Raw genomic sequence first — 15,447 nt, 5'->3', positions numbered from 1 at the left:
TAGAATACTCCTGTAATATTAAAAAAATATTTATGATATTTTCGAAATATTATAATAACATTATTTTAATTTTTTTTAATAATATTCATGTAACATTCTAGGAACATTTTGCGCTTATAGAGTGTCCGCTCGGCGCAGATTCATGGTGCTCATGGCAGAAAGCAAAAGCCTCTGGTAATCTAGAAGAGTACAGACATAAACCGCCTCTTAACAAAGTAGTTTTCGATGCTGTAAAACCTATTTACGAAGATTTAAGCAATGACGACCTTTTAAACCGTTGCTTAGGAGGCTTTATTCAAAACAATAACGAAAGTTTTAATGCCGTTGTATGGTCAATAGCACCGAAAACATGTTCAAGCGGTAAAATAATATTCGATATAGCGTCAGATATTGCTGTTTGCAAATTCAACGATGGATTTATGAGTATTATGGAGATTATGCAGGTTTTAGAACTAAATATCGGCCAATTAATTTACATACTTTCTGCACTGAAGCAAACGCCCGATGCGTGAAGACTGCTGAGCGCGCAATGTCATCTTACACTAAAGACGCTCGAAAATCATTCAAAACGAGCAGAAAAGAAAACGATGAAGTACAAACATTGATGTAGAAGGACAATTGTATGGTCCAGGCATTGCAGACTAAAGGTAAATTTGATATTTTGCTACTAAACAGACGAAATATCGCAAAGCAAAACTTCAAACTTCATCTCGAAACTACATTTTCAAAGTTGGCGTTGCACGGATCTCAGAAACTGTTCATCCGATTTACTTTAAATTTACACAGAATCTTCTTTTTGATATAATCTAAAGAAATACATACGGATTTTGCGATATGTTAAAAACTTTTTTTTTTATTAACATTTTTTTAACGAAATTTTTTGGCCAAAAATACAACTTTTTTTCAAAGGTTCGCCATTTTCGTAAAAATCAATATTTCGAAATATCCGTATGTATTTCTTTAGTACCTATTATGTAGAAAATAAAACTTTTTTCTTTTTTGTTCTAGGTCCAACCGAAAGTTAGATCCCCGCAACGCCGATTTAACAGTCGCAGCAAAACGACGTTCAATGTAATGGCTGTAGTGTCGCCATTTTTTATTAAAAAAAGAGATAAAAAATATATAATTTTACAGCTAAAGACTTGATCTATAAAAGCCTTAAAACAAATTTTTCATCACTTTAAAAAATCTTCGGCGAATTTCGTGACTATCAATGGGGCCCCGAGAGCCCAGGGATAATTGGAGAACGATGACATTATCGTTGATGATGATCGAGAACGATGACAGCTCGTGTGCATGTGTGTGCGTGGACGTGTGCATGTACGTGTATATACGTATACACGTGTGTGTGCATGTGGTGCGCGTAGGGCTATCCTTTTTGGCTGAACTTTTGCACCAGTTCATCTTTCTTCCTCTTCTTTCCTCCTGGAGAGAAAAGGAAGAAAGATGAACTGGTGCAAAAGTTCAGCTAAAAAGAACAGGTCTATTACGCAGTAGGTACGCAGTACGCAGTGGCGCAGTACGTTGGACTTGGACATCTCCCTCACCCTTCCTCAGCCCCGCTGCCCTTAGCAACTTCTGTCGTCACGGTCGTCACAACTGTCACAAGTAATTTCTCCTGTCTATTCTGGTCTGTTCTTGTTGATTCCTGTCTTGTCTTTCCTTGCGATCGTGTTCTGAGCTACGTTTCTTACAACCGAGATGGACTGGTATAAGGTCACCGATACCTTGAACTGCATGCTGAAATCTTCTCGACTTAATGATGAGATAAGGAACATGAAATACGAAAACGAGTTAATATCTCGTTTGTTGCACAATCAAGAGGTTATGTGAGTACGATCGTATAAGTTTACATGTCGCTCATGGAGAGCTTTTCGTTATCCCGACTTTCGAAATAGTCTTTTTTTTTCATAATTCTAGCTAGATGGTGAAAAGTTTATATATTAATTTGTTTCTCTCAAATGAAATTTTACCCATTCTATGATCCTAATTAGCACTTTTAATTAACTATAATATATATGTGTTTGTCCTATTAGTGTGTGAGTTAAATTTTAGCAATAAACAAAATTAATTTTAATTAATGGAAGTGTACACTTTAAGATATATTGTTTTCTTTTAATTGGGATGCAGGAAATTTATGTCCTATTGGCTGAAAGATTTGTATAACACAAAAAATGAAAGGAAACAACAAAAGAACTTGGAAAAATCAACAGCTTTCAAGTTATCTGGAAACAAGGAGTTTCAATCGAAAAAATATGTAGCGTCACTCGAATCATATACAAAAAGTGCGACATATGCTCCTTCTAATAGTATAAATTTGTCAATAGCAATTGCAAATAGATCAGCCTCTCTATTCTACTTGGACAGATGGCAGGTGAATAAAAAACTAGTGTGAACTACATTATAATATTTTGGCTTACAGCCATTTATTTATTTGTTTTCAAAATTCATTTTATTTGTAATAATGAATTCTATATTATTTATTCTATTTATTCTATTTATAAGCATTACATATTATTATAAGTTGTTTATATAAGTGTTATTAACTCTGATAATACAAAGGATTGCATCAGTGATATCAATTTGGCGATTAAATTGGGTTATCCTGAGAATTTACGTTATAAACTACATCTACGTGCAGCTCAGTGTTACCTAAAATTACATAATAAAACATCAGCTGTTGAAACTGTCTTACAAATGCATAGCATACTGAATGAGCATAATATATCAAATGAAACAAAAGGCAGGTATTTATTTCATATATTTAAATTTGAGAAGAAAATGATTTAGATATATATTTTTTTACATTTTTTATATAATCAATTATTGAAATTTTTAGAGCAATTACAGAGGCAAATAAATGACATAATGTCGAAAGTATCATGCATGGAAGAAAATGCAGATAGTACTACAGATACTACAGAATTTCCTTCATTACCTGAAGTCGCATATGGTGAAAATCCTGATTTTCGATGTGCATCGGCAGCCGTAGAAATAAAATGCGCTCCAGAAAAAGGAAGATACGTTGTAGCTAATAGAGATATCAAAAGAGGTCAGATTCTATTCGTTGAAAAAGCGTTTGCTTTTGTCCCATTATGTCACATTAAATCTGATAATTGTTACAATTGTTGTCGCTCGTCCGGTAATACTCCTGTACCGTAAGTTTTATATTTCTTATTTTTTGAGGAATTAATTTTAAAAAATATATACATACATATATAATGTGTTAAATTATATAGATGTACAGAGTGTGTCGACAGTACATATTGTAATATTACTTGTTGGGATGAAGCACGCTCGTCTTACCATCGTTGGGAATGTCTCGGCAATCAAATGGGTCTTTGGGCAGAAATTGGAATAGCATATCTGGCTATAAGAATGTTGTTTAAATGTACAACTGCAACTGATGATAACAGACTTAATGAAGTACAAAAGTTAGTGACAAATTTTTCCAAACTTTCACCGGACGACGTTATTTCGTATGGAATCGTAAGTGACATAATTTTTGCAAAAATGAAATATGCGACATATGCATATAGAATTTCTTCATAAAACTAATTTTTATTATATTTTTATTATTTCTTCCTTTCAGACGGCAATTATGCTTATGATGTATTTATCGAAGTATACGGATTTTTTTAAAGATGTCAATCTTAAAGAATGTTTAGTATTAAAGTTCTATAAGGATTTTAACTGTGATCTCACAACAGAGGATGATGAACAATTGTATGTAAGTTCTCTATTGTTGAGGCACATATTACAACTTATTTCTAATGGACATGCTATTACAAAAATAAAGGCTGTATTAAATAATACATGCTATAATAAAAATAAAGTCTTTACTCAACAAGAAGATAGAATAGCTACAGCGATTTATCCCTCAGCAAGTATGATGAATCATTCTTGTGATCCTAATATAATGAATAGGTAATATATAAATATTTTTGATTGATTATGAGAAATGAGATGAGATAATTGCTCATTATTTACATAAATCTTTGTAAGAAATAATTATATATTTTTTTATTTAAATAACATTATTCTTTAGCTTTTTAGGACAATTTTTAATAACCAAAGCCACACAAGATATTGCAGCGGGTGAAGAAGTTTTTAATTGTTATGGTATGTTAAGTTAATAAATTAATAAATTATTTTATTAATATCTGGTTTTGATTTCACATTTGATGTTGTGTGATAGGGGCTGACTTTAGAAGAATGTTGAGAAAAGACAGACAAGAAAAAATGGAAAGTCAATACTGCTTCAAGTGCGATTGTGCAGCGTGCACTATACCAGAATGTGAAGATATTTTGGTAAATCATTAATCATTTTTGGATATTTAACAGCACTATACATCATTGTGTATATAAATATTTTTTTTAGAAAAAATTTATTGCAAAGAAGTGTCCTGAATGTAACGGGCCATTGAACGATAATTGCTCCGTACTATATAGATCTTCTATGTACTGTATGGATTGTGGAGCGGCAGTCTATGAAAATATTTATGATTTTACGTTGAGACAGGCCCAACATTATTTTGAGAAAGCAGAAATTTGCATAGAAAATGAAAATTACGACGAAGCATTAGATAAATTGAAAAAATGTTTGCGTCTTAGAAAAGATGCATTATATAAATATCATGACGACATTGCCGATACCATGGATTTCATAGCAAAAGTGTATGCTATTGTAGGTTTGTATCAGCGAACATACATCAAGATCTGTCAATTTGACTGCTTGTATAGATAGAGAGTCATTTATCACTCTAAATCTGTAACATTATTATTATTATTTTCCGAACCTATTTTAGGACAATGGCTAAATTCGATCTCGTATCTCGAACACAATATCGTAGCGATTGAAGAAAAATATGGCTCTTGGAGCATCGAAGTTTGCAACGAAATAAACAAATTAACGGATATATGCTTGGAATATTTGCAGGAAGAATCTAATACATCATCAAAATTTTATAAGTAAATATCGAATTTTTATAATTTAGATTATTCTAAACTATAATTACGGTCGTTTGTTTATTACAAAGCATTATGTATTTTGTTACAGAAATACGTTGAAAAAAACACGGCGATATCTAAATCGTGCTCAAGAAATTATTGATTTCACATATGGTCCATGGAATGAAGTTTATCACGAAATTGCCGTAAAAAAGGAGATTCTTTCATCAATTTTAAAAAATTTTAATGTCTGATATTTGTGTGAACAATCTGTAATGTTCAACAAATAAATGAATAAAAAATTATAGAAAATGTATATATTGTTATTGGTCCGATTCACCTTGAATAGTCGGTACCTGAGAATTTTTATACCTACTTATACATATAATAAATTATAATAAGACGTATGTATTTTATTATTTCAAAATATAATCATTTGTAATCATTCTTCGATAGTAGTTATTCCATGTTTGCTTACTTTGGTAAAAAAGCTGTATTCTATAATAATTGGTAGTACGTACATATATATAGTATTTTTCTTTTTTGCATGTACATTTTGATTTCGTATACTAAGAAATTATAGTCAAGTTATTTAAATTACGTCAACATATTTGGGAATGTGTATTGTCTGCGTTACGCAAAAATTTGAAAAAAAAGGTGCCAATTGTTGCCGAAATAGGCGCTATTAAGAGCAGTCAGAAAAATTCGGGATTTGTTTCTTCCTGCAGCGGAGCTCTTGGTGTTCTTCGCGGATTAATGTCGTGGAATTCGACGAGAAGCACAGCTCGCTTACCACCATGAGGATTATTTTTCTCTGTGTCTGATACTACCTAATATGCTACTCGGTGACTTCGTCACATTGTTGGGACAGTTAGTTTCCATTTAACGCGGTCATAATATAGTCTTTCCTTGCGATTTTTTAAGACTCGATCATAAAGTCTATCTCGCTGTTGAAAGTAAAGCGAAGAAAATTTATATACGAACGATTAAATGTATCCGTACTCTAGTAGAGAATGTAGATATCATATTCTAGAGAAAAAATTACGAGATCGTTACCAGATGTGCTTAATCCGACATAACCATCTAAAAAATATTAAACAAATGTTTATAATGTAATATAACACAGTATAATATCTAATAATATGATATAATATAAATATAATATAATATATATTTATATTATGTCTTTCCTAAGCACAAATATGTTTAATGAGTGTTTTTTACTTAGGTTTTAACGATACGTTATTCGACTTAATTTGAAGCTGACTTCGATAAAATGTTTCATATGTTGAAATTATACGCACGATATAATGCTCTTTGTAAAGTGAAGTATAATTATTCTTGTAATACTAATATAATTTATTAATATAAATATAAAACGTTTTATTTAATTTTACTTTTATTATTACTTTTTATTTTTATTTTTAATATGTTTTTATACATGTACATATAACTGCATGTACGTTTATGCAATGTAAGCACTATCATATTATCCATTTTCGTAAAGTAAAAGATTTATATAATACAATTTTGATGCAAATAAAATTTGGTTTAGGTTGATTGTTTTTCGTATTCTATCTTTAACTCATTGTCAAAATTTAGATGCGTTAAACACAAAATAATACCTCAAGAATCGCCTTATATAAATTTAGATTATAAGACGATGGAAAAGAAACTAATATGTCAAGATATCATATAATGAATTCAACTTGATGTTACATTCAATCGCTTTTTGTGATACGACACTAACATGCGCGCGCGCGCGCGCGTGTGTGTGTGGTAAGCGAATGATATAAATATAAATGTATAAAATAATATTACTGCATTATATTAGGGAAGCTTTGGACCGCAGCCAGTTGTCATGCGAGATTAATTGGCAATAAGCATAACTCAATCAGCACGCATTTTGCTCTTTTTATTGTAGATTGTTATTGTGTAAAATAATTTTTGCGCCAAAATATATATTTCTTGCAAAGACTTTTAAGAAAATAAAGATGGTGGGTAAATTTTTCTTATCTTCTTTTTTGTGTTTTTATTAGTTTTTGGCATTACTAATCGCAATTTTACTGTAATCGTGTAAAATAATATGCCTTAGATAATTTTTAGTTAATTATTATTGTAACAATGTGTGTACAATCTTTTTTAATATAAATATGGAGTAAATTAACCAAAATAAAACGGAATTATATGCTAGTCAATTTTAATCTTTTTATAGATCGACATCCTCTTAAAGTGGATATGAGCTAGTTGTGGCAGTATGGTATTAGTTGTGCAATTGTGATAGATATTACCTATTGTTTCTTCTTTCATATATCATAAAATGTTATATGTATATCAACAGCTAATCCTTTCAATCATTTCCTTTTATTTTTGCAGTGAAAATTGATTAAAATTTAAAAAACTACATTTTTGCAAAATTAATTAATAACAATTAATGTTGCACTTTTAAAATTGGAAATACATAACGACATGAATTTTTTTTTTTTTTAATAAGTCTACCTTGAAAATATAATTTTAGAAGAAGAAATAAAAAGATCTTAATCTTTATTTTTCTCTCTAGAAAATAAATAGGCCGAATTGTTTTTATTCGGACAACGGATTCTGAAAATATATCTACGATACGGCTCTTGTCCGTCTAAGGAAATACAAGAAATGGCGCAACCTCCTGTCGGATTACCATTGTGAAGAGGCTTTTACTTGGATTGTTAAACATTAGAATTATTAATGGCTGTATCCACTCTGTAGGACGCTTGCTTTTACACTTATGGTACTGTCCCGGAATACCAGTTCCTTCTGATTCTTTTGCCGCTTTTATGAATATTATGAATATTTTTATTTCAAAATTTCGTCATTATACATATATATATTATACATATATATATATATATATACTTGAAACTCTACTGTTCCAATAAGTACATTAGCTTAGACTACACATGTATAGGATTACCAGTTGTACCCTTTTAAAAGTAAATGTAGCCTTTTTGAAATCGTAAAATTGCTGATCATCAATTAAAATTTTATATTTATAAAATTATATTAATAAGAATTGTCAATAAAAATTATAGTTTAGAAATTTTATTTGGTAAATACTTACATTTAACGCATATAAATTATGCTCCTTCTGGATCATTATCTTTTTGTAAACAATGTACATATGTATAACTCTTATCTTGTGATTTAGATATGTATAACTTTACACGCGTGAGAAAAAAAAATCGTCAGAAACAATATTATTCAAATACGTGCGAGTTTGTGCTCTGTATTCTCGCCACTAGATCATGGTCGCTACATCCTATTCTATTAAAATCTATGCATATTAACATAATCGCTTATGGCATCCTTTAAATATGTCATTAATATTCATTGTCATAGCGCCGCTGTTATTTTCGCCGCGCGCAATACTAATTAAAACAATCCGCTATTCGAGAACTTTAATTTTACTGTACAGCCGGCAGTATACACACAGCTGCTCGAGTATGGGCCGACTTCATTAAAAAAACATCGAAGCGTATTCTCCTCGCTGCCGGGCTGCTTCATTTGCAAATGGCCTCATGCGTCACTGAGTAAAATAAAGCACGACACCTCCGGTTATATGCATTATGTCGCGAATGAATAAAACCGATAACTTGACACTGGAACGAAGAAATTCTCCATTAGTATGCCGTTCCTAGGTGATAAGAATTCCTTGTGCATCCGCGGACAATCCCGCGAACACGAAAATTGCATAAAATATAATTTTCTCTTAGCTTTAATGCGCGCTGGGATGGAAACGATAATTAAATTTTTATGCTGCTGGAAGCATCGTTATTAGTTTGAATTGTGTAACACAATTTGGAAGGAAACCGACAGTTTCTATCACCGGTATGTCTAATTCTATTTAATGTCCGGAGTCCGGAAGCATTCTGTACAAAGTATGACAGAAGTTCTCTATATGGAAAAGAGGAATGTGACAAAATTATCCTACATTTAAGTAAGATGCAAGATTAAAAAATCTCTCGTTATTATTTATTTGCTCTTACGTGTAAGTTATTTTATTTTCGATGTATGTACTTTCTCGAGCAATCAGATTGTTGTCTATTTTAATTGAATTTGTCTGCGTGTTTTACTTGTGTTAGAACAAAGCGAAAAAGAAGTTCATTCTAGCAATCATTAAATATTTAATTTTATATTACATTTAATCATGTTTCTGCGTATAATTACGTGACGTTACATGAATTAAAAGGAGTTTAAGTTAAATGTAAAGTAAAATGAAGAAAATTTACGCAGCAACTCTGAGAAAATTTAAGTAAAAATCATAAGATTAACAATATTTATAATCATCTAACATTAAATGTGACGGTCTTTCAATTATTTTACTTGTTTGAGAACGCAAACAACATTATCTCTTACTAGATGCAAATATAAAGGTCTTAAAGGTCTGCATAAAGAATGTCAGAAAAATTATAGCGTCTTTTCGTCATGCGAAAAGAAATTATTTATGGAAACATCGTTATTTTCTCGCCGGTTGATACCAGAATACCGAATAAATCCGGATATAACGACAAGACATGCGTTACGGTCGCGACTCACGTGTCACGATCTTAAAAGACGTTTGGGTTTACATCTTTGCCATTCCTATCGTCTCCGCGGTATTCGGACGAATGCACACGTGTGCGCGATATTCGCGTCGCTCGGATACCTGCGGCGCTCTTTGGAATCCGGTATTCCACGCTCGGATTCGCCCCGCTATTACCGGTACCGGTAATTTCCGCGGAGCGTACGCATCGAGACTCGATGAGAAATTCATAGCGGCATGCTGGATGTACGTCGTCGTTGTGTACATGCGATATGTCGACGTACCGTATTTATATCGTGCAAAAATGAAACGTATTACGCTCGCCGTCGCTTGGAAACGTACTGCTATCGATATTAAACTAACCGGAACAGCTGTTTCGGTCTTCTATAAAACGTCATACAGCGTGTGCACAATCCACTGCATCCTTTGCAGAATGAAAAGAACTCGGAGAACCTGGGATTTCATATATCGAGTTTACCCAGCGAGATATACATATACTGTGCGAGAGGCATGTTGCTTGGATTTCGATTTATCCACTTTATCGCCATTTGAGAAGACTTGTTACAGGATGCATTCCGTTTCATGCATGATGCGCATGATGCATCATTTATCTTTGTTGTTCGCCGAATATTAAACAAGTATAAATGATGCATTATGCACATCATGCGTGAAACGGAATGCACCCTTATATTGGCTACTGATGCTATACGAATAAAAATTATTTGCGTATCTCTTGGTGATCTTGGAGAGTCATCTTTTTATTTTTATAGATATTTATTGTTGCGAAGATGTTTGCGAGGATCAAAAAAATTGTTATAGTTGCGCGTTGGCCATTTTCTAATCTTCTTGTAATTTTTTACCCTCTAAGCAAAATAACAATTGCAGTACAAAGAAAGTACAATATAATCGAATTACATTAAGAATTTTTATTTTCTATAAAATTGAATGCCAGGTTCACATCGATAATAATCAAAACGATAATAATCATGAATAACACATATACATGTAATATTTAATATAATAATGTGTTCTTACATATAAAATTGAAATATATATATATTCAATTGTTTCTAATCTTGTGTAGTAATTTATTTAGAATTATGGATAGATAAAATAGCAAAAAATATATAACAAATTGTTTATTATAAATTGTACTAAAGATAAACGTCCTATTTAAATATTCGATTCTAGGACTTCTGTCATTTTATTTATTCTTGCAATAAATAATAGTTCAAAAATGTAATTCTTTCTCAAATAATAAATATTAGACTTTCAAAAATTTAATTCTGTCAGTTAATTAATTTTAATTGGAATAGATACGCAGTGGTACAGAAAATTTATTGGTTTTTGAATTCATTAGATAGACTTTGATGTACGTAATTATCTCAATCAAGCTTAATTACGTTACTAAAGTTAGGCATTCAGTCAAGTACCAGTGATTAATCGAGTCAGCCCTTAATTCTCAGATCATTAATCGGATACTAATCTGCACTTGGATTATGCTAGTGCGCTTTACGCTTCCTAGTGGAACCATTTGCGAAATGCACTCTGCAAACACAAGAACTCCGTCATCTTTTCCCGAGGTTTTTATTCCGGCGAGAAGATCGAAAAATGTCGCCGCCTGTATAGGAGATAATAAAGGAGATATATTTTACCTCTCTCGAAAAAAAAAAATCGCATTTTTGTCACTTATTTCAGTGTCTTTGCAAAGTAAATTTTCTATTGTTTGAATAAATGATGAATTTATTTGTTTGAATAAATGAGAAAGAGTCAGAACTTGTCAAAATCGAAGGTGATAATCTAGTCACGTTTTTCTCATCAAAAGATTTGCCCATGTGCATCCTGCGTTCACAATACGATCGCACGCGCATGGCTAATCCGCACGAAATAATAAATTTTTAACCCGTTTTCTTTCCCCATTCGGTTGGACCGGAGACGTGTCAACCGCCGCTAATTTACGGGCGCGTAATCCCGCTAGATTGGTGGGATTTATCGTCAGGCAGGCGCATAAATTTCGCAGCGAGCGATTATGCGGACTTATCTTCCTGGCGACCCGCTGGATTCGCGAGCGGTGATACCGCTAGTCGTGAAGCACCGCGGAATGCACGATTTTATTCTCTAGAATCCTTGCAACAATCCCACTTATAAGTAGATTGTATCATGAGTATTTATTTATATATTATTCATATATTATAAAAGAAGTTAGTATAAAGGATATTTGAAAAGAAATTAGAAACTAGATCTTAAAATCTGACAGAAAATAACTTTTGCAAGAGAGACAAATTGAAATGCGCAAAACATGGCAACTCGATTATAATGAAAAAATTTTATCGATTTATAATCAGGATTGCTTAATCAATACTTGATAAAATATTAGAGAAGTATCAGAATTAAAGCCAGAATTCTCTCGATAATTCTCTAAGAAATAATATGCCAGTTTTATCCACGTAAACTATGTAAACGAATCGTGAGCTATGTACACGATCAATAAACCATGCAACCTATTTGCTCAACTGTACTCGCTTTGTTTGGTGGTGCATGTAACAATGTTGTATCTGTATTTCATATGTATAAAATAATCACAACTAACTGCCGGAATACATCGGATTACGAGTAATTAATAAAAAAGTTGTTTTTCTAGAATAAAAATTATTTTTACGAGACCATATTGTATATAATATCGAATTAAATTTGATGATTATCAAATATCCTACATTCATAAAACACAAATGTAAGTTATAATAACGAATATAACAATAGTAGATAATTCTATATAATAGGGATTAATTATCTGGGATATATTTCATGCAAAATTATAAATACGATTGTAAATCATGATTCTACTGTGACATTGTACACTGCTTTATGGTACTTATCACAGTAGCGACGACAAAAAATCGTTTACAAGCAAACGCTTTGAAATACGAACAAAGCGAACGCTTTGTAGTAAAAGCAAAAGATTATTTTACACAGAACGTAGATCGCGCCTTTGCATAATGTTCTTACTTTAAAACGAAAATTCGGCTTCTGCCTCTCACTAACGGCATTTGCATCACTTTTATTCGTACGCCCCATTTGCATTTCAGTCATTACAGTTTTTGCATATCACCGCGAAAATTTTACAGAGCCACGTAGGATAATGAAAAAAAATTTTTATAAATTCGTTCTTCACTTGCCATGGAGAAACCGGAGATATTTTAACTATTAATATTGCAGCGTATACAGATTAAATTAATAAGTTAACGAAGAGTAAAATCAAATCTCTTGTATCTTTCAAAAATATTAAATTAAGCGAGCAGACGTTGATATACGAGTATGAATATGGTAATTCCTGTGCCAATGGCAACATCCGCCCTTAATATCCTCACTTCTCGGTGTGAGAATAAAGATTGTATGAGGGTGAAATAGGCTCAAAACGAGATAATCTGTCTGTTGAATGATCGCAGAAACTTATTAACGAACGTCCGAGCGAAATGGCACTTCCGATTTCACCGGAAACCGGCACAATGCCATTTGCGAGTCGTTCGATCTTGCTGTAAGAGCTCGCCTATGCGAGAAAGCACAGTCACAGTTGCGAAACAACTCGCTGTTTAAATCACTGAAAGCGCCGAAAGCTCATTTAACCAGCACACAATTACAGCGCGCCGCGCGTTTACCGAGCAACAAAGTTCTCCGATCGTTCGTTCCGATAGCGTACATTAATGCATGTCTTCTCGAAATCGAAAAATTGCATACAAAGTGGGAATATCAAATTAGTTTTTCGATTACGAAAAAGCGAAAATTAAAGATACAATTTTGAATTAATTTTCAAACTTGGCAATAAAAAGATTGGATCTTTATTTGGTTAATTAAGAATGATTGTTTTTATTCAATTGGGAATATTAATAAATGTTAAAAATTCAAAAAAGTTGCAGACTCCGGATTTTATTGGAGTTTGAAATGGATTAAAATAAATATCTTTTAATATATTAAAATGATACTACATATGTATGTCGTGAATATTACAAATATAATTTGCAATTTGATTTATTCCTTCGATTCATGGAGTAATATTTGTTAATTGATTAATAAATCATTGTCGACGTGGAATTTACGCGGATAAAAAATTTAAGAGGCGATTTATCACATCAAGTCTAATTAATTCAATAATAAATCTTTATTCATATCAATAAACTATGATCAATTTAATTAATGAAGTCATCAACATTATTTTCAAATAAATTATATTATCAAAGATTAAAAAATTATATACAAAATTAAGAAAAATTGTAAAATATTTTATACGTATTAATACAAAACGTGTTAGATTAACACAAACTTGATTCAATTGAAATTTTATAAAAGTTTATGAAAGAAGTGACTAAGATTTTTCAAACATTCAGTGTGATCAGATGATCAAGGCAAGAAATAGATATATCTTTTTCATTACAATAAATATCTATAATGATGGATATGACCCTTCTTTTCTAAAAATTCATACGAAGACATGATTTCTCATATGACAGACAGTCATAGTGGCAGTCGACAGTAGTTACGGTCAGACTTTACACAGACGCGTACATAAATTTGCAAGTGGAATTACCATATTCCGAGCATACCATATTTTAAAATTCCGAAAAATTATATTACGCTTTCATTTCAACTTCATATATATATATTTTTTGCTTTTATAAAATTGTTAAGATTATATTCATATAATGTATTAAATAATATTATATACAGAAATATGCATAATCAATTTATAAATATATGTATAACATTCCTTAAAATCTCTTTTTGTTCGAGAAAACAAAATTCACCTTCATACATACTTAACTATTTTATAGAAGCCGTTTGCTGTATTTCATGTTAATCCAGCCTTATTCATACTTCAGCAGCTTAGCAGTCTGATGTATATTACAGGAGCTCTGTAAGAGAAACACGCGGTAGACTACCTCGCGTATATACTTCTCGAGAACGATGTCTGCTGCTTGCTTACGTAAGGGGGATTTTCTCCGTGACGTGGAAAAAAATTGCAACTCGGTGCCGTGCCGAATTTAAACGGGCGTATTATCGCATGCGTTCTCGGCTTTTCTTCGTTAGCCTGGCACTTTGATAAGACAGGCAATTCGCACATACACGACGTCGCTTCGTTAAGGTATTTCTGCGAATATACCCGAGAAAGAGGGAGCTTTTGCGGCGTAGTCTACAAAGTACAATTGACTAACTTTAAACAACAATGTGAGCGATTTTTGACAAACAAATTGAGAGGTGTTATAGGAATACTAGCATGATAATACTTAAGCCAACTTGATCATGCCTTATAATCTTCATGTATACGGTTATGTCGTGTTACTTGTAATTATCGAGAAAATTAATAGATACTCTCTTACGACGTTATATATTATGATTTTATGAAACGAGGAATTCAGAAAATTTATCTAGTTAAAGAACAGTTCAAAACACACAACTTTGTACTATTTTTTAAAAAAAGTAAAAATTACTACATTCCCTTACTTCAAAAGTGATACTAAAAAAATATGAAAAATATGAACGCCTATGTTGTAAAATTGTATTAATACAATATTTTTAAAATAATATATTGTCTTTTAACAATCTAAACAACTTAACATTAAAATAATAGGTGATAAGCAAAATGCAACAAGTAACTCACTCACTGGCCGATACGTCGTCATCGTCTTATTTCTCTCTGCTTTTGGATATTTTCTTGTCTTCCTTCTGTTATAGGTACTTTTAGTTAGTCCTACATCTTTCTTCGCTTACTTCAAACACACTCGGACTATCTCTTTCACTTGAACAATTTTCTGGCTGTGTTCCAAAATTCACTGCCGCCAGTATACTGAAGGTCTATAGTTTACGTTGCGTATACTATAGATTTACAGCACTGAAAATGAATTTTGGAACACAGCCTAGATGCATTTCATTTTATGAATGCATGA

At 31.9% G+C, this 15,447-nt stretch overlaps 1 protein-coding gene and 1 pseudogene across 2 annotated transcripts; both read left to right on the top strand.

The window, feature by feature from the left end:
• The window catches only part of LOC108722538 (uncharacterized), a 1,306-nt pseudogene extending 661 nt beyond the window's left edge, over positions 1–645 (top strand).
• A 563-nt stretch (positions 646–1,208) lies between these two features.
• On the top strand, positions 1,209–5,215 carry LOC108724596 (SET and MYND domain-containing protein 4). Of its 2 annotated transcripts, XM_018451039.1 has the most exons (12): positions 1,209–1,320; positions 1,495–1,608; positions 2,131–2,374; positions 2,563–2,743; positions 2,840–3,158; positions 3,240–3,489; positions 3,593–3,927; positions 4,049–4,122; positions 4,199–4,311; positions 4,382–4,691; positions 4,809–4,971; positions 5,060–5,215. In XM_018451039.1, the coding sequence occupies exons 1-12, from the start codon at positions 1,214–1,216 to the stop codon at positions 5,202–5,204; spliced, it is 2,355 nt and encodes a 784-aa protein (XP_018306541.1). In that variant the 5' UTR covers positions 1,209–1,213; the 3' UTR covers positions 5,205–5,215. The 2 variants fall into 2 exon arrangements, with proteins under 2 accessions (XP_018306541.1, XP_018306550.1); XM_018451048.1 differs by lacking the exon at positions 1,209–1,320 and having other exon boundaries at positions 1,472–1,829.
• Positions 5,216–15,447: the final 10,232 nt, after the last annotated feature.

This window comes from Mycetomoellerius zeteki, unplaced genomic scaffold, assembly GCF_001594055.1.
Source record: "Mycetomoellerius zeteki isolate Tzet28-1 unplaced genomic scaffold, Tzet1.0 scaffold106, whole genome shotgun sequence".
Lineage (NCBI taxonomy): Eukaryota > Metazoa > Arthropoda > Insecta > Hymenoptera > Formicidae > Mycetomoellerius > Mycetomoellerius zeteki.
This window is presented reverse-complemented; position numbering and strand designations above follow the sequence as displayed.

What these genes read in the sequence shown, in the direction of transcription:
- LOC108724596 (XM_018451039.1), top strand. Translation starts at nt 1,214, where the DNA reads ATGGGGCCCCGAGAGCCCAGGGATAATTGGAGAACGATGACATTATCG. An exon ending in TATATCAAATGAAACAAAAG is followed by an intron (nt 2,744 to 2,839) that starts GCAGGTATTTAT and finishes TGAAATTTTTAG; the next exon opens with AGCAATTACAGAGGCAAATA. An exon ending in TCCGGTAATACTCCTGTACC is followed by an intron (nt 3,159 to 3,239) that starts GTAAGTTTTATA and finishes TAAATTATATAG; the next exon opens with ATGTACAGAGTGTGTCGACA.